General features: G+C 37.6%; 1 protein-coding gene across 1 annotated transcript; it reads left to right on the plus strand.

Moving 5' to 3' along the window:
- The first annotated feature begins 8,516 nt into the window (after nt 1-8,516).
- On the plus strand, nt 8,517-18,049 carry LOC149012401 (uncharacterized). The gene is given in 9 exon segments (XM_089158617.1): nt 8,517-9,171; nt 9,174-9,383; nt 9,502-9,689; nt 9,805-11,917; nt 12,947-13,376; nt 13,457-13,513; nt 15,640-15,727; nt 17,072-17,762; nt 17,907-18,049. Coding segments are annotated over 5 exon segments (3,510 nt in total). The 5' UTR covers nt 8,517-8,534; the 3' UTR covers nt 13,309-13,376; nt 13,457-13,513; nt 15,640-15,727; nt 17,072-17,762; nt 17,907-18,049.
- The last annotated feature ends 1,002 nt before the right edge of the window (nt 18,050-19,051 follow it).

Consider the following 19,051-nt stretch of genomic DNA (forward strand, 5'->3'; position numbering starts at 1 on the left):
ATTATCAGAGTGGTCACAGTGACCCAGACGGAATTTCCGTCTAGTAGACGGTCATCCGTCTGGTCACAGAATGCCAGACGGAATTTCCGTATGGGCAGACGGTCATCGGTCCGGGCATAAAAGGCGACGACGAATTCCGTGCGGGCGACGGCGATCCGTGCGGGAGATGGATTTTTTTGGATATTGGTCCGTCCCGATTCGTAATGTGTTTCTAACTTACTGGACACCAATGGCCCGACAATCTGTGTGATGTTTGGGCATTAAGGGCCTATTGGGGCCTAGTGGGAGCTAATGAGGTAGAAGTGTTCTGTGTGAACCACCTCATAGCTTGAACATGATTGCATGTTTTATTTTAATAAAACTATTTTTTATTAATGGGTCTATCAATCATGTTTCTTGCACAGAATGAAGCTAGTGTATAAGTCTATGTGGGTTTGCATGAGAATTTGATTGAATGTTTTTTTAGCATCTCTTTTGGTTTAAGTGCTTATCCCATAGGTTGACTATGCTAGTGTGATTTGTTGTTGCATGAGTTGTGTTTTATGCTAGATTTATTGAACTCATTCTTGTATGTAATTTCTCTAGAATAAATGGCTGCTACCAAGAGCATTGTTGCTGACCTCACTAAAGGAGATAAGCTAAATGAGAGGAATTATGACCTCTGGCACCGAAAGGTGCAATATCTCTCGGAAGAGCAAGATATCTTGGAGACCATAAACCAGACCATGAACCCACCCGAGGAAGGTACCACCGCACAAACATCGCGGGGACCTTGATATATACAATGCTTGGAAGAGGAAAGACCGGGTAGCCAGGATTACAATCCTGAGCTCCATGAGGGATGACCTGATGCTTCGTTATGAGAAGCATAGGACTGCAAAGTCTTTGTGGGAGGCTGTGAAGTTCCAGTATGAAGGGACTTCCACCACAAGAGGCCGCCAACTCGGACTCACTTTTGACGGTTATAAGATGCGCCAGGGTCACACCATGAGGCAGCATATAACCATCATGTCTAACATGATTAGTGAGTTAAGCGCATGTGGGCGCCAGAAGACTGATGAGGAGCAAGTCTCCGCAGTCATCAGGTCATTGCCAAAGACTTGGGAGCATATGAAGATCTTCTTGACTCATGCTGATGAGGTCAAGACTTTCGATCAAGCTGCCAAGCACCTTGAGCTTGATGAGGATCGGATGTTGGCCGATACCCCTCAAACTGATGTGTTTGCTGCTGAAACTAGCACTCGTAAGGGTGCAGGCTTCAAGCGCAAGAAGGAGAGAGCTCAACCTCAGTGGTCTAGGCAAAGTAATAGAGGTGGGAACAGAAACAAGAGTGGTTTATGAGAAATGGTTTTAGAGTTGTATTTGAAAACAATTCTTTGGTTTTGTATCTGAGTGATACAGTTTATGGTTATGGTTTTCTTCTAAATGGTTTCATTGTATTGGATACAATTGATTATTCATTTAATTCTAGTAGTGCTTTTGTTTGCCAAGATACTGTGTGTATTGTTTCTAATTTGTGGCATGCTAGACTAAGACATATTGGTTTAGATAGGATGAACAGGTTGGCAAGAGAAGGTCTCTTAGGCCAAGGTTCACTATCTGATTTGCCAACCTGTGAGTCATGTCTAGCAGGAAAAGCAACTAGAAAACCATTTAAAAAGGCTTGAGAGCCTCTCTTCCTTTAGAACTTATCCATTCAGATGTGTGTGGACCCATGAATGTGCATACTAGAAAAGGACAGTCATATTTCATCACATTCATAGATGACTATACAAGGTATGGTCACATTTATCTAATTTCTCATAAGTCGAAGCTCTGGAATGTTTTAAGAAATTCATGAGCTTGGTTGAGAATCGATTAGATAAAAGGATTAAAACTCTTAGAACGGATAGAGGTAGAGAGTATCTCTCCGATATGTTCAAAGGGTTATGTGATGAAAAGGGGATATCTAGACAACTTACTATTCCGGGGACTCCACAACAAAATGGGGTTGCTTGAGAGGAGGAATAGAACCTTGCTAGACATGGTGAGATCCATGATGGCGCAGGCAAATCTACCCATCTCTTATTGGGGAGATGCTTTCTTGATCACGGCCTATATCCTCAACGAGTTCCAACCAAATCGGTTCCTTCCACACCATATGAGTTGTGGACCGGAAGGAAGCCAGATTTGAGTTACTTGCGCGCATGGGGATGTGCAGCATATGTTCACTCTACTTCTCACCAATATGGAAAGCTTGGACCCCGAGAGGAAGAAAGTGTATCTTTGTGAGATATTCCGAACCCTCAAAGGGGCATGTCTTCATTGGACTAGATGAGAATGAGAGGAGAACGGAACTTGAGTCTAGGGATGCAACATTCTTGGAGAATGATTTTCCATCTCTTTCGGGAGTTAACAAAGAATCATCGGAATTCTTTGAGATACAAGATAGTGGTCTTGTCACTCCGAGGATTCAGATTCTGGATAATGAACCCGGGGTTCATCCGGAAGATCCTAGTGGGAGTGGGAGTGCAGATGTGATAGCTACCTTAGACGGTGAGCAATCCGACATGCACTTGCGCCGTAGTAGGCGCGGGCTAGTTCCTCGTCGACGTTTCGACATAGAGGATGAAGCCTACATGGTAACTCTGAAGAGATCGACGTGAGATGATTTCAGTCGATGAGCATGAACCAAAGAGCGTGCGGGAAGCTCTTGCGGGGTCAAGCTCAAAGGAATGGTTAAAAGCAATAAAGGAAGAGTTGGAGTCGATGAAAGTTAATCATGTCTGGGACTTGGTTGACTTGCCGCCGAGGCCGAAAGGCGATTGGGAACAAGTGGGTTCTCAAGATCAAAAGAAAGGCGGATGGATCTATTGAGAGATTCAAGGCTCGTTTAGTGGCTAAGGGCTACACCCAACGAGAGGGCGTTGATTATGAGGAAACTTTTTCCCCTGTGGTTAGGTTTGCCTCAATTCGCCTCATACTAGCCATTGTTGCTCGGTTGGACTTGGAGCTTTATCGGATGGATGTAAAAACTGCTTTTCTCAATGGAGAACTTGAGGAAGAGATCTATATGGATCAGCCTCAAGGCTTTGAAGCACATGGACTTGAGCGCAAAGTGTGCAAGCTTAAGAAGTCCATATATGGCTTAAAGCAAGCATCTAGACAGGTGGAATGTGCGCTTCCACCAAGCTATGATGGAAAATGGTTTTTCCATGCTTGAGGAAGACCACTTGTGTTTACACCAAGAGATCCGATAATAATTATGTCATTCGACACCGTACGTAGATGACATACTTATGGCTAGCAATAGCAAGGAGCTATTGGAAACCATTAAGAAATGGTTGTCCTCCGTATTTGATATGAAGGACATGGGTGAAGCAAGCTATGTGCTTGGTGTCAAGATTGTCGAAATAGGCAAAAGAGATTACTTGGGTTTATCTCAAGAGACCTATATTGACAATGTCTTGATGAGATACCAGATGCACAACGCCGCAAACCAATTGATACTCCAAGTGGAGAAGGGTTTGCATTTGAGCCTTGATATGGGTCCTAAGACTCCGAGAGGAGAAAACCAAGATGGAAAGAGTTCCATATTCCGGTGCGGTGGGTAGCCTTATGTACGCTATGATGTGTACTAGGCCGGATATTTGTTATGCGGTGGGTTTGGTTAGTCGGTACCAATCAAACCCGGGCATAGAGCACTGAAAGCGATCAAGAGGATATTGAGATATCTTAGAGGAACGAGTAACTACATGTTGTGTTACCAAGAATCGGATTTGCGGTTAGTTGGCTATAGTGATGCCGACCGGGCTGGAGACATCGATGAGCGCAAATCAACCTCTGGATATGCTTTCTTGCTGAATGGCGGGGCCATTTCGTGGTGTAGCAAGAAGCAGGCTTGTATATCCCTCTCGACCATGGAAGCAGAGTATGTGGCATGCTCAGCTGCGGTTCAAGAGGCTGTTTGGTTGATTCCTTCGACATACTGGGATTGTGATGACATCCAAAGAGGTTGCCCTTGTCTCTTGTGATAGTACGGCAGCTCTTAGCTATGTCAAGGACCCCAAGTATCATGGGAAGACCAAACATATACAGTTGAGATATCACTTTGTTAGAGACATTACATCAAGAAAGAAAGTTGTACTTAAGCACATATCTACTAGTTTGATGGTAGCTGACCCTCTTACCAAACCTATAGCCAAGGATGTTTTTATTTCTCATGTAAAATCCTTGGGCTTGCGTAGATTGTGACTTATTTTTGTACTGAGACTTTCTTATTAATGAATAATATGAGTTCATTCCATCATTTTTTTTATTCACTTTCTGTGTGATTGTGTTTCTTCTAGCATAAAGCAACATATGTCAATAGGCAAGAGAATGGCTCACTCACACGAGCATTCGCCTCTGGCGCCTTGGAGGCGAGCAGAGATGAGACGGATTGTGAATGACTTTGTGTAGGTCAATTCATAATCATGATGTCGCCTTGATTTGGAATCAAGATGAGTTTCTCTCTTGTGAAGAGAATCGACATGAATGTTCCCACTATTCATGTTGCCTATAGGAGCCAGGTGCGAGTACTTTATGTGGCGCTAGGGTGGCGACAATAAAGAAACTCGGGTTAGGCGCAAGGGGTTGCGACTGGACTAAGACCTGTATGGTGTTGAGATGGACATACGTTCTATTGTATATAGAATGCTCCACCATAGCACATATATCATACTATGTGTGCTTAGCGATCATTGGAAATGAGAGGATGGATCCCTGGTCCTCTCATTGTGTGAGTCCTGGACCTTATGGTCCATTAGTGTTCTTAGTGACTTTCGACGACATCATGAAACGAAGGGTTGATGTGGCTACTTTGGGGTGTTACCTATGGTCATGATAGATTCGACCTAAAGGGGCACTACCGGGAAAGGAGTCAATCCTAAGTGTAGTGATGGTGCTGAAGCGAAAGGAAAGGTTTGATTCAACCGCACCCTAAAAAGTGTTTCTTTGGCGCCAACCTGTGTATGTGTTACGGTAGTGAACATTTTAAGGACAAGAAGGTGATCTCTCGAGAGGGATCGAGATACCTTTAGTCCGGTGAGTTTGAATAAACCTAGGACACCTGTGTTATACTAATGCTTATTTGATTTGTTTCTATGAGTGATGTGCCATTACGGCCTTCGGGGAAGGTTTCTAGTTTGGGGCTCACGCGTGCGAGGTATATCACCGGTCGCACAACCCATTTTGCCGGTATGACTTGTGGATATTAGTGTGCCGGGACACGGGTGGTCTATGCATCCGGGATACATAGTGAAGAGATCAATATATATGTATATCTCGGGATATGCATGTGTGTGCGGGACACAAGAGGTCTATGTATCTGGGATACATAGCAGAGAGATTGAATGTGCATATCTGGGATATACAAGTGTGTCTAGGACACATTGAAAGATTAACACTTGCCCTTGTGCAAGTGGGAGCTGTTGGAATTTATTAATTTGATTAATAAATTAAATGCCCAAGGGCAATATTGGAAACTCACTATTAGGGCGGTTACAAAATAGGTTATATATTTTGGTAACCACCGCATTTAGTGAGTAAGTAACGGAGTGATTCATTCGCACGAGCGAATCTCTGAGAAACGGCGGCTCCATCTCTCTCTCCCTCTCTCTAAGAATCGCAGGCTTAGATTTTCTTCTTTGCTAGTATTCGATCTTCATTCCATTAATCCACGGCATTTGGGTTGTGGATATTATTCCCTTTCCCTGTGATTGTGGAATCTCGCCGGTAAACCTTTGGTGGTGGAACGAGAACGTGGATCTAGACTTCCGCTGTAAATACTTCAAGTAAGGGAAAGCAAATTCAAGTAAGGAATTTTTTCCCCATCAATTAATTGAATTGAATTACTTTTGATGTATTACCAACATGATCTAATGAAGTCGAATGCTGAGCCGTGGCTAATACCTCTAATAAGATTCCTTGGTTTTGTTATCTTCTTGGAGAGCTCGGTGTTTTTATACTCACTGCTCCCATTGTTTGGTTTCGTAAAATTGGTGCCACATATTTGAAAGCTAATCTGGTCTCTCATTCGAGTATCAAGTATCTTGAGTTCGATTTTCATTATATTTGAGAGTTGGTTACTATGGATCACCTTCAATGAAGTTTGTTTTCACTATAGATTAGCTTGCACATACATTGACTAAGGCGTTCCCTCGTGCTAGGTTTAGTATTCTCAGTGACAAGCCTGCGTTTGTTGACCCACTTTGCTAGTGAGGTGTCTTGAGGAGAATGCTATAGTCCAGAGTTCGTAGACCATTATCAGTGTCTTGTAGTCTTAAGTCTATGATTTATCTATCTTCTACATACAGTCCCTCGTATATTATAATTAATAAAGTCTTCTCTTTCACACTTAGAGATGAAAAAGAACAATGAGAAAAAGAAAAAAAATTTGGTATAAAAAGAGATGCTTTGCCAAAAGAACAGAGTATGAAAGAAAAAAACCTTTCGTATGTTCTTTACCCAAGTTGACTTGGTTAATATACATTTTGTATTTATTTTTCTTAACTTTGTTTTTTGAATACTTTTAGCTCTCTTAGATTTTTTTTTTTCATATTCATGTATTTGTATGTCTTACAGGAATAAATGTAATAAAAGCAAATATATGGAATTCAATTTGTGGTGGTTTTTTTTTTAAATCTGCCACTAATAACAATAAAAGAAAATATAGGATATTATTTTTTGAAAAACAAAAATCAACCTAATTGGTGGCGGTTTTTTAAAATCTGCCACTAATTGTGAACTAAATAAAATCACCACCATTTAAATAGCGGTGGTTTTTTGCACAATTAGTGGCGGATAAAAACACCACTAATACCTTCTTCTTTTTTGTAGTGTATAAGGAATAGAGGTGAGAATACAAATTCTTAGGAATTCAGTAGGAAAAGCAGGGAGAATAAATAATTGATGGAAACAAGAGATGTATTAGAAAATATGACAAATTAAGACAAGACATGAACATAAACACAAACCGATTTAAAACCTGGATTTCAACTCTTTCTCTCTTTTTCTTTTTTCCTGCAGAAGGGAGACTTATATTAAATAAAGGTAAAGTTATAGCCTGAAAAATTGTCTGTCTTGTCTTTTTTTGTTGAATGAAAAGAGCAAGGTGTTCAGGTAATCTTGTAGAATCATAAGAAATGACGTGGTCAGTAATAGACAAGCTCACCAAGTAATCAACACATCAATTAGTCTCCCTTACTCCATGACAAAAGTCACAGCTTATGAAACTAAAACCAAAAAATAATATGAAGAACTTATTAGTAAATCTTAAATGAATGAATAAACTAGGAGGAGAAGAAAAAAATGCAAATTAGTGTTTGGGCCTAGTGAGGTTTTCAAGATCCATATTCTCCACAGCCACAAGGGTGTAGAATTAAACCAAGGTTTAGATTCAAATTTGAAATCATTTAATAGTGTGGAATTCACTTAAAAGACACTTGACATGCCATCCTTGCTTGGCTGAAGGATAACTGACACATTTGTTGTGGCTGTAGACGATTTGGATCCCAATTTTTATGCATAGACACAGAAATCATGCATTGCTTTGAAAATGATCGTGGTGTTGCTCACTGATAGAATGAGTTAAAGTTCAACAACTAAATGTTTTAAAGTTCAACTTTTTGAATTTTCCTCATTTCTGTTAAAGGGGTTGTAAGTAACTAGTTCTCCCATTCGTCAGTTGGTACGTACCTGTAACTAATTATTTGGTTGGGTTTCCTTTTTCATTGAGATGGTAATTAAGCTTGTAATTAACCTCTTAATTTATATTAGACGTGGATGTATTCATTCTAAATCAGTGAAGAAAGAAATGTTGTGACAATTGCCCGTTCAATTTGGTCGAACTCATTGAACACTCGTTACATTTTGATTTAATCCAAACTTCTTACATGACCCAACAAGCTCTACTCCTCTCTCCTATTCCAAAATCAACTTCTTCTTCTCTTCTTTCCCAAATGTTACGTATGTATGCGATCGGTTAAACCTGCCGTATAAATTTATTTATTTTTCTGATTGAAGTCAAATCTCGCTCTTAGTAAATCTGATATGTATTGGATTGTATTGTATCGTATCGTATCGTGTCATTGGCTTGCAATACGAATACGCATCTGACCAAAATAGTACGATATGAACCGATATTACACTCCAGTGGTTCAGCACTGAAGCTTTTAATTGAAATTGAAATTGAAATTGAAATGAAATTAAGGAGAGGAAATTGCCTCTGGAGAAAACAAACCAAAGTGGACCCCATTTGCTTAATCTTCAAGATGGGTGCATATATGGTGGAAGACTTATTATTGAAGTCGCTTGCCGTGGGAGATGGGGGAGAAACTACTGAAGACCAAACAAATAAGGAGAGAGTAGGAGATGGGGCAGAAAACATGACCACTGAAATCCAAGCCAATCCAATCCAAGACATCCATAGCCTGCTGTACTAACTATAAATAAATTACACACTGGAAGGAATAGCTGCGTAACACCACACCACCAACCAGCAAACCAAGTTACAAATGGCTCATTACTCCACTACTACTAGTCCATCATCCTCTTTCTTCTTCTTTCCAACTGTCCTAGTGTTTCTTTGCCTTCTCCTCCTCTTCTCTTCGTCTGCTTTTGCTGCGGGAAGCAGCAGATCTTCGTCTGTTCACTCGTCAACCCAAGTTGAGGTTGAGGCTCTCCTCAAATGGAAAGCCGCCCTTCAGAACTACTCTCTTGCAGCTCTCGGTTCTTGGAACCTCACTTCCTCATCATCATCATCATCAGCGTCGCCATGCAACTGGTTTGGCATAACTTGCAACAAAGTTGGAAGCGTGGTTGAGATTAACCTTTACCAAGCACAGCTGCAAGGTACGCTTCACAACTTCACCTTCTCTTCCTTTCCTAATCTCCTCCGTCTCAATCTTAGCGAAAATCTACTCACTGGACCCTTACCCTTGAATGTTGGTAATCTCACCAAACTCACCCTTCTTGATCTCTCCAACAATAGTCTTTCGAGTGCTTTGCCTCCCACCTTGTCTAGTTTGAGCAGATTGCAATACTTAGTCCTTCATATAAATGAATTCAGTGGGACAATACCGTTTGAGATAGGAAGTATGAAAAATCTAGTTAAATTCTCAATAGGATGGAATAAACTGATTGGTATGGTGCCTCTGTCTTGGCTAATTTGAGCAACCTTTGCATTCTATACCTGCATACCAATGAACTCATAGGTCCAATTCCTTCAGAGATTGGAGATTTGAAAAATCTTGTTGAATTGGGGCTAGCCCATGACAACACAAGCTCCAGTGGTCCAATCCCTCATTCTCCTGCTAACTTAAGCAGACTAGAGAAGCTCTACTTGTATGGGAATCAATTATCCGGTCAAATTCCTAGTTGGGATATGGAAAATAGATTCATTTCCGATGGTGGAAACTCGGTGCCTCCGGCCTAGCTAATTTGAGCAACCTCACATTCTATCCGCATCCAATGAACTCATAGGTCCAATTCCTTCAGAGATTGGAGATTTGAAAAATCTTGTTGAATTGGGGCTAGATGACAACAAACTCAGTGGTCCAATACCTCATTCTCTGGCTAATTTAAGTAGACTAGAGAAGCTCTACTTGTATGGGAATCAATTATCCGGTCAAATTCCTTCAGAGATTGGAGATATGGAAAATATGATTCATTTCCGAGGTGGATAAACGGACGGTGCCTCCGGCCTAGCATTGAGCAACCTCCTCTATACCGCATCCATGAACTCATTGGTCCAATTCCTTCGGTTGGGATTTGAAATCTTGTTGATTGGGGCTTGATGACAACAAACTCGGTTGTCCAATACCTCATTCTCTAGCTAATTTAAGTAGACTAGAGAAGCTCTACTTGTATGGGAATCAATTATCCGGTCAAATTCCTTCAGAGATTGGAGATATGGAAAATATGATTCATTTCTCGATAGGATGGAATAAACTGACTGGTACGGTGCCTCCGGTCCTAGCTAATTTGAGCAACCTTCACATTCTATACCTGCATACCAATGAACTCATTGGTCCAATTCCTTCAGAGATTGGAGATTTGAAAAATCTTGTTGAATTGGGGCTAGATGACAACAAACTCAGTGGTCCAATACCTCATTCTCTGGCTAATTTAAGTAGACTAGAGAAGCTCTATTTGGATATGAATCAATTATCTGGTCCCATACCTGAAGACCTGGGTAGCCAAGCCTCCATTGTAGTAATTCAATTGTTTGACAACCTATTGTCAGGAAGTTTACCACAACGAATATGCCAGGGGCAATCACTTCAATTGTTAGTGGTTTTTAACAATAGTCTCACGGGTCCTATTCCAGATTTGAGAAATTGCACGAGTTTAAGGAGAGTCAGACTTGATCACAACCAGTTTCTAGGAAATATAAGCAATAGTTTTGGTGTACATCCACATCTTTACTACCTTGATATGAGTTGCAACAAACTATTTGGAGAGCTATCAAAAAATTGGGGAGAATGCAAGAATTTATCGACTCTAAAGATTTCTCAAAACAATATCAGTGGGAAGATACCAATTGAGATTGGTCAATTAAGTCAAGTAGGAGAACTTGACTTTTCTTACAACAAAATTGTTGGTGAAATACCAAAAGAAATTGGTAGCCTATACACTTTGCTCAAGCTATATTTAAATGGAAACCAGATCTCAGGGAATGTACCAATTGAAATTGGCAAGTTAATCAATTTGGATCATTTAGACCTATCATCAAATAGACTAATTGGATCAATTCCAGCACAACTTGGTCAATGTTCTGAGTTGTTGTTATTAAATTTGAGTTGTAATTCATTTAATGGAAGCATTCCATCTCAAATTGGTGATCTAGTATCCTTACAAATACAGTTGGATCTTAGCCATAACTCATTAAGTGGAACAATACCAACACAACTTGCAAACTTGAAGTCGTTGGAAGTTTTGAATTTATCCAACAACATGATCATGGGCTCTATACCCCCTTCTCTTGAAGAGATGGTCAGCTTGGAATTCCTTGATTTGTCCTATAATCAGTTGACTGGTGTAGTTCCTAATAGTAAGGTTTTTCAACGTGTTGCTTCGCCACAAGCATTTATTTATAACAAAGGATTATGTGGTGAATTTCAAGGTCTTCTACCATGCAATCAATCTCATACAAATGAAGGATATAGCAATAGAGGACACAAAATCCTCATATCCATCACTGCTTCTTTGATAGGAATCGTATTCCTTGCATTTGCAATTATTCTTGTTCGTTTCCTCTTGAGAAAAAAAGATCAACAAAGACATGTGGAAGCAACAAGGAGAAATCATGGAAATATATTGTCAATATGGAACTTTGACGGCAACATTGCTTATGAGGACATAATCCAAGCAACAGAAGATTTTGACATCAAATATTGTATTGGAGCTGGAACTTATGGGAGCGTTTACAGAGCAGTCCTACCTACAGGTCATGTAGTAGCCTTGAAGAAGTTCCATTCACTAGAGGGTGAGATGATAATTAATGAAAGCTTTGAAAATGAAATGCGTGTCTTGACAAATATTAGGCATCGAGAGATTATCAAACTTTATGGCTTTTGTTCACATCCGCGATCCACGTTTCTTGTTTATGAGTATATGGAAAAAGGAAGCTTGGCTCGTATCTTGAGCACTGAAGCAGAGGCAAAAGAGTTGGACTGGCTCAAAAGAGTAAACGTCGTCAAAAGTATCACAAATGCTTTGTCTTATTTGCATCATGATTGTACTCCCCCAATAATTCATCGGGATATTTCAAGCAAAAACATATTGTTAGACTTCAAACTTGAGGCTAAGGTATCTGATTTTGGTATTGCCAAACTCTTAAATCCAGACTCATCCAATTGGACGTCACTTAAGGGAACTTATGGATATAATGCTCCAGGTATTTACATTTGCCTTTGTTTTATACTATATTCTTTTTGTCATTTTCTAAGGTTTCTTTATTTATATTTAATATTGAAAACCTATTGAATTTATTGAATGAGGCTATTAAAATATTTTTATATTTAATGTTGAAAATGGAAAAGATAAATTTTATATATCTCATATGTATCCTATGAATTGTCATGTTTTATTGTACGTTTTCATATTTATGTTAAATAATAGGGATAATTACTATTGGCCCCCTGTACTTTGATTTTATTACTACTGTATCCCCTGTACTTTTCAAAATTACTAATCCAACCCTTAACTTTATTTACTATTACTATTGCTCCCTTACCGTTAAGTTTCATTAGTTTACTGATGATGTGGCATCTTTATATTTTCTCAAAAACCCCAAAATACTCTTATACTTATCCCTTTACTTATTTACCATTTTATCAAGTTACAATAATACCCTTAATTAACTGTGGAGAAAAAAGTAATTATAATCCGTTTTATTCTCAAAAAAAAAAAAAAAAAAAAAAAAAAAAAAACCAAATAAAGAAAAAATGATTGAATAAAACTCAAATAGAAACCGAAGAGGAAGGAAAATTGAATTCAACTCAAATTGGAAACTGAATATTACTTAAAATATTTTCAAAATAAATGAAGTTTAGTGAAGGTGGGAAACCAAATTGGATTTGGATTTTGCCCATTCCATTAATTCGAAATAAATGAAGCTTAGAGTAAAATTGACATTTAATCTGGTTTCTATAAATGGGGTAGCATCGTCTTTTGATTTCTTAATTTTAATGAAGGGCAAATTAGACATTACATATTCAAACTTAACGGCTACTTAACACCGTTATAAGGAAGGGGGGCAGTAGTAATTTCGTAAAGAACAAGGTTTTATTAGTAATAAAATCAAACTACAGGGGGGCAACAGTAATTATCCCTAAATAATAAGTTCTTAAATTCTTCTTGAATAAGTAGTTTCTAAATTTGTTTTTGAACATTTTTACCACAATATTTTGTTCCCCTCTTGCAGAGCTTGCCTACACCATGGCGTTAACTGATAAATGTGATGTATATAGTTTTGGAGTAGTTGCACTGGAAATAATTATGGGAAGTCATCCAGCGGAGCTCATCTCATCTCTAACACCGCCATTTGGTCAAAAGATATTATTGGGGGACATATTAGACCCACGCCTCACCTTTCCATCAAATCAGAATATTGCGAATGATCTAATTTCTATTGTGAGAGTAGCATTTGCATGTTTATGCAGTAATCCACGATCTCATCCAACAATGCATCAAGTATCAAAAGAGCTACTTGTTTCTCGACCAATATCTACGGGGCATTTTCAGAAGATTACTCTAGGTGACCTGCATGATGGTAAACTCCATTAGTTTTGATTGATAAATCATTTGACTAATGGGGATTAAAGTAACTCATTTGAGACTACTCCTTAAATTAGGTAAAAGCACTTGTGATCAACCTTTTACTTTACATTATTTGATTTCTCAAAACTAAACATTTTTTTTTTGGCATTCATAGATGTTGGACGATTGAAGATTTCATTGTAAACAACAAAGTGGTTTTCTTTCATTGAAGGTAATTATTTTATGGGAAAAAAAGAGAGTTAATTATTCTATAAAAAGAATTCTGTAACTTTTCTTGCTTTAAATAGTGTGCTAAGCATTAATAGTTATTTGGTTTTAATCTTATTAAATGAGATTTTTTTAGATATCAATTTGAATCATCCTCCCTTTCTTATTCTGGAATTTAAAAAACATAGTTGAAGTTGAAGGAAGTCGCAAAGATTATGCTGTAGGCTTAATTAAATCAAAGGGGTTATCTTTACACTTATGTACAAAATTACAAAGTAGCATTTAATCACTTCTCTTTCATAGCCATACAGAGACTCAAACATTTATTTTATAAGATTTTTATAAAATGTGGTTTGTTATATATTATAATTATATTGTTCATTTTTCGTTGCATTAGTTTTATAGTTTGTTAGGGTTAAGTGAGTTACAAAGAAAACGTGATGAAATTATTGTTTCAGATAAAATAAAAATTGTTTTCTGTGTCAAACCTAGATTAATCTTGTTTAATTAAAAAATTGGACATAACCCATAATGCCAAAATTACCTATTTTTGGCATATCATAGAGGCCAACATCATCAAACCTTTGGCCATTGACAGCTAACAATTTTGAGTGTTGCCAATTATTATTCTTTTGAATTTATAAGTAGTTAAATCCAAGTGAGATTTGATCCCGTCTCCTTTTTGTTAACAAAGCAGTTCGTCTAGCCACATTTTAGACCTAGGAGACTTCGTAGAAGGCTCTTAAACCCTACAAGATGACTCACAAGTCACAAAGTACTTTCTTTAAGTTACTCCAATTGGAACTTTATTTCCATTCAAACTACCTTAAAATGTTGTGCTTGGTTGTCTAGAAATTACTAAAAAAGAAGAGAAAAGAAAGTATATTTTGTTTTCTTTCCTTATATCTTCAAATTATCTATGTTTGTTTGGCTAGAGATGAATTGAAGACTCTATTTTCAAAATGTCACATTTTATAGGAACTACAAATTTGTTTTTCTCCATCTAGAAAATTGTCTATACTATTTTGGTGAGGAAACTCTTCAAAGCAAAAATCTTTGCAAATTTTACAAGGTCACTTCTCTCTCAAAAGCTTCCTTTTACTTGAGTTTGCTATAGTAACATCAACAATTCAACCTGATCCCAAGGAAACCGGATTGTCTATGTGAATACTTGAGGGTAGTTGTGAATATGAGTTTTGTCTATGTAGATCTTGTTACACTGTCATTCCTTAGTGTAGTTTATTTACAATGTACTTCTCTAATAGTTCATTTCGTTTTCTAGGCCTATTACGACTTCCCAATTAATGTTTCTTGTTGGTGATGTAATCCGTGCTGGTCGAGACATGTGAAACCCAAGCTAGTTCCTCCCCCCCCCCCCATTGGATCTTGAGCTTTGCAATTGGGGTAGGTGATCACCTACTTTGCAAGATGTGTATTGTATCACACTTGTTTTTCGTTGATGAACTAAACAGTTTCCAACTATTCAGTAGTGTCAATGATCTTGTGTGCTTGCCGAACATGTTCATTTAAAAGAAGTAAAATATAGACTTTTGAAGTTCTATTGGGGATTCTCTTTCTTTTCGGCAAAATTATAATTGAGGGCCCTCCTTTCATTCCATAAAGTTTAAGTTAGTTACGTTTTACCTCAAATGATTAAATCTGTTCATACCAATGTACTAGCAGCAGAAGTGTATTTACTAGGACTAAAGGAAGACCAAAGGGATAGGCCTTGGTGTAATTCACAGTCATAGCTTGAGCTCAAGGCATCGAAACAGCCTCTCAGCAAAAATAATTTATACTTTATTTACCAGTTCAATTGGAATGGTTTAAACTCTTTAACTAAGGACCTTAAACAGCCTCTGTGACTTATTTTTGTTGAAAAGGAAAGAAAAAACTTGATAAACTACTTCTAGGTGACGAATTCACTTTTTGCAATCTATTCTGAAACTTATTTCCCTACTCTGTTTGTGATTCCATGACTAACTCTACTTCTAAGTGATGAATTCAGTTTTTTCTGGTGCTATACTTTCAATGGACCCTTGTTTTGTCTATTTATGTTCTTGCAACCAGGTTTCCTGCTCCTTATGATGATCATTGTTGTAACGTTATGTGTTACCTTGACAACATCAGGTCCAACTCCAATGGCTGCATTTTAGATCAATCTGCAGGTCTAGTTGACAACACTCTTGTTGCAGGTGGATTGGTTATTGCTTAACTGGTAAGAAACCCACAACTCTTGTTGGTGAGAAGTACTGAGAACTCAATTTTTAATGTACGGGGTGTTTCTAATTAGACAAAAGCACCAAAATTAAATATTTATAAGATGGATCGGATCCACCAAGTTTTTATTGATCGTTTCTTTGACATAGTATAAAACTTGATATTGAAACTAAGAATGCATCCAGTTTGAATCACAAATTTCATTCAAAGTGTTTTTGTTCCCCTGCTTGGAAATCTTTCTCACCAACAAAAACAATCACTCATCATTAGCAATTTGTGTAGTCTTTCTTTTCGTTAGTCTCATATCCATTCTTAACTAAATGATCTCATGCTCTTTCAAGCAAATACTTGCAAGTGCATTTGTAAAAAATGATAATGGAAATGCAAAAGCCACTACAACTAGAATGTTGCAAGTGCATTGTTTGACAACATTATTGCCCTCTGGGAGAACTTTTATGGTGTTTTTATGTTCTCTGAGAATGGAAGAACATGTGGTGAGCATTTGGTAAGGCACTTCATTCTTGTATTCTTCACGAACAAGCCAATAACAAATGTTGTCAACGCTTTTGTAAGAACATGTTAGACATGTTCTATATGAAGAATAGAGAGTAAGGAGAAAGCCATCATGATATTTCAGAACTAGAACCTCTTTTCATGCTGACATTAAATCCTAAAGCAGTCTCCCATACCTGCTGCAGAGATATTTCAATAACTTTTTGTGTTTTATCGTCTCAAACAGAATGTTATTTCTTTGTCACTTTTTAATCAGTCAAAGAATCATTCTGCTTTGTAGATGTAGTTTCTTTTAGCTAGTGATGCCTTTAAGAATCAAGAAGTTAGAAGTATCGAATGTTGTCTTCCTCAAACTTATCATTCCTGAATCAAACATTCCTGGATGATCGTGTCACTTGCTATAGGTAGGGTTCAAGAAATTTTGGTGTTCTAGGACTTCATCTTGATAAGTCTTCTCTCTGACATCTCTTAGGTATGTGTTTTTGTAATTTTAGGCTTGTTTCATTCTCCCTTTATTTGAAACTCAAAACATAGCTTCTCTTGGTCAGCCTTATTGATCGATGGTTTCATTGTATTAACATTGCCAAGCTTTTTGCTTTTCTTTATTGCTCTAGTGTTGTGTTGTAGGTTAGTTCTTAAATTGTTCTTTGTTTCTTAAACCTTCAAATAGCCTATGATATCCAAATTTGATCAGCCCCATTACCGTATTTTTCCAATGCTACTTTGACTTCACCTATTAGATGGTTGGGTTGAAATTTGGGTTTTTATGCTTCTCTATTGCTTCTTGTAATTTATTTTTTGTTATTTTCCACTGCATGACATTGTATAGGACGACAAGGATATTGTTGCTCGGGCAAAAACTGGCTCTGGAGAGAAAATTGCTTACCTCCTACCATTACTCCATAAGCTCTTTTTGGATGGTTCACCAAGAACTGCACCTTGTGCCTTGTCCCTACCCATGAACTATGACAACAGGCATGTTATCCTTGATGCTAAATATTGGTTTCTGAAGAATAACCATTTGCCAGCTTCGAACTTCTTATTCTTATTTCTGTTTTTAGGTTTATTCTGAGGTACTATTTCTCATTGGGTCCTATAAATGAAGTTCAACTGAAGGTTGTGCAGTTTAGAAGTAGCATGCCCCTTCTCATACAATGTCTACCAAACTTTGGTGTATGTTCGGATCTAAATCTACTGTATGGCATTAATAAATTCGATGAAATGGAAAATGGTAAAAACTAACTCTATTCCCTCTATAGGTAGACAAGGAGAATAAGACAACCCTGCCTTCAGCTGCTCAACTCATCATTTGATACCATTCTTTTTATAGGAACTTTGTAAGTATTTTATTAAACTGTATTATTCAACTATATAAACGTAGTAAGTTTTCTAATGGTCCATTAGATTGCAAAAATATTTTCAACCTATCTTTTTGCAGCTTTAGGATAAAGCTAGAGCATATAAACATCTGATGAAATGAAGAAGATGCTGAGAATCTGAAATGGCTTCACATACTTCAAGTAAGATCTCCCCTACACAAAAAAGAATATAAAATAAAATAAAAATAAGATCCTTCAAATTTGAGTAGTTGTTAGGTTGACCGGATTTCATATTTTACCAGCAACTATATATGATCTTTACAAAGTAACGTTTGGCATGGACAGGCGTGCTATCCTTTTTAGAGAGCATTGAATGGAAAATTTTCCTGGGGAAATGAATTTGGCAGCAAATTACTTGGCAAGTATGGCGGCAACATTAGGAACTTCAGCTACAAATACATCATGGGCATTGGTGATTGTGAAAGAACTATAATGGAATGCATCAGGCCTTCCAAAATTAAGATTTTAAGGTTGTGTACTTTTTGTTTTAAAATTGAAAAGGAACCAGTGAGGATGGGTGTACTGGGGGCAACTGATGTTGTGGGATGAGTCTTTCTGGTTCCTTATACCCAGTGTCATTATTTTGATGCTATAATTCTTTTTAGTTAAGCTTACCATAAATCCCTCATTGAAAAGGACAGCTTCACTAATTGTAAGTTCAGATAGGTTTTTTCTGCCATTTGTACTATCCTCCTTGTTCTTAGTTAGACGAATTGGTTGTAGTACTTCCCACTAAGCTAAGATAGTGAGATTTGATGGTTCATCTTTGGAAAGTTGATTGAGCAGATAAAAGTTAGAATGCAGAGCAAGGATGATTGAGCAGATAGTGGTTGTAATGCAGAGCTATAGATGTACCTACTATTTTTTTATTTTATTTTTCTTTCCTTAGAGTCTCAATATGTGTTTAGTCTCCATATGAGTTTAATCTCTAGTGTGTTGAGTTGTAAGCAATAATAATACACTATGGTTTCAGTGTAAATTAATCATAATTATTTATGTGTTCTCTATTCCATTGCCTCTCCAAGTGTCAATAGAGCAGCTTCATATACATGTTTTTTTTTTTTTTCTTTCTTTCTTTCTTTCTTTCTTTCATATATTTCAGATTTCCTACCCCCAAGATGACCATGCCCCTGTGCCCCACACTCACATGAGTGTGGGGGAATGTGGGTTTGGTCAACTTGGGGGCAAAGGATCTAGACTTTTTTTTAATTTTATGAAGGTCATTTATATTAAAAGCAAAAAGAATTACAACATCCCAAGAACTTTATCAGTTATAAGGAACCATGTCACTTAACCCTACAAGAATAGTTGCTCCAATACACCCATCCAAACCAATTCCTCACAAATGAAAATCACTCAAGAAATCACATAATGTGGTCTCAAAAGAAAGAAACAGCAGCAACTTGAAACCAAGATCTCATAATAATCCT

Source organism: Hakea prostrata, chromosome 6, assembly GCF_041222555.1.
Source record: "Hakea prostrata isolate BN-2017 chromosome 6, UWA_Hpros_2, whole genome shotgun sequence".
In the NCBI taxonomy this organism is placed as follows: domain Eukaryota; kingdom Viridiplantae; phylum Streptophyta; class Magnoliopsida; order Proteales; family Proteaceae; genus Hakea; species Hakea prostrata.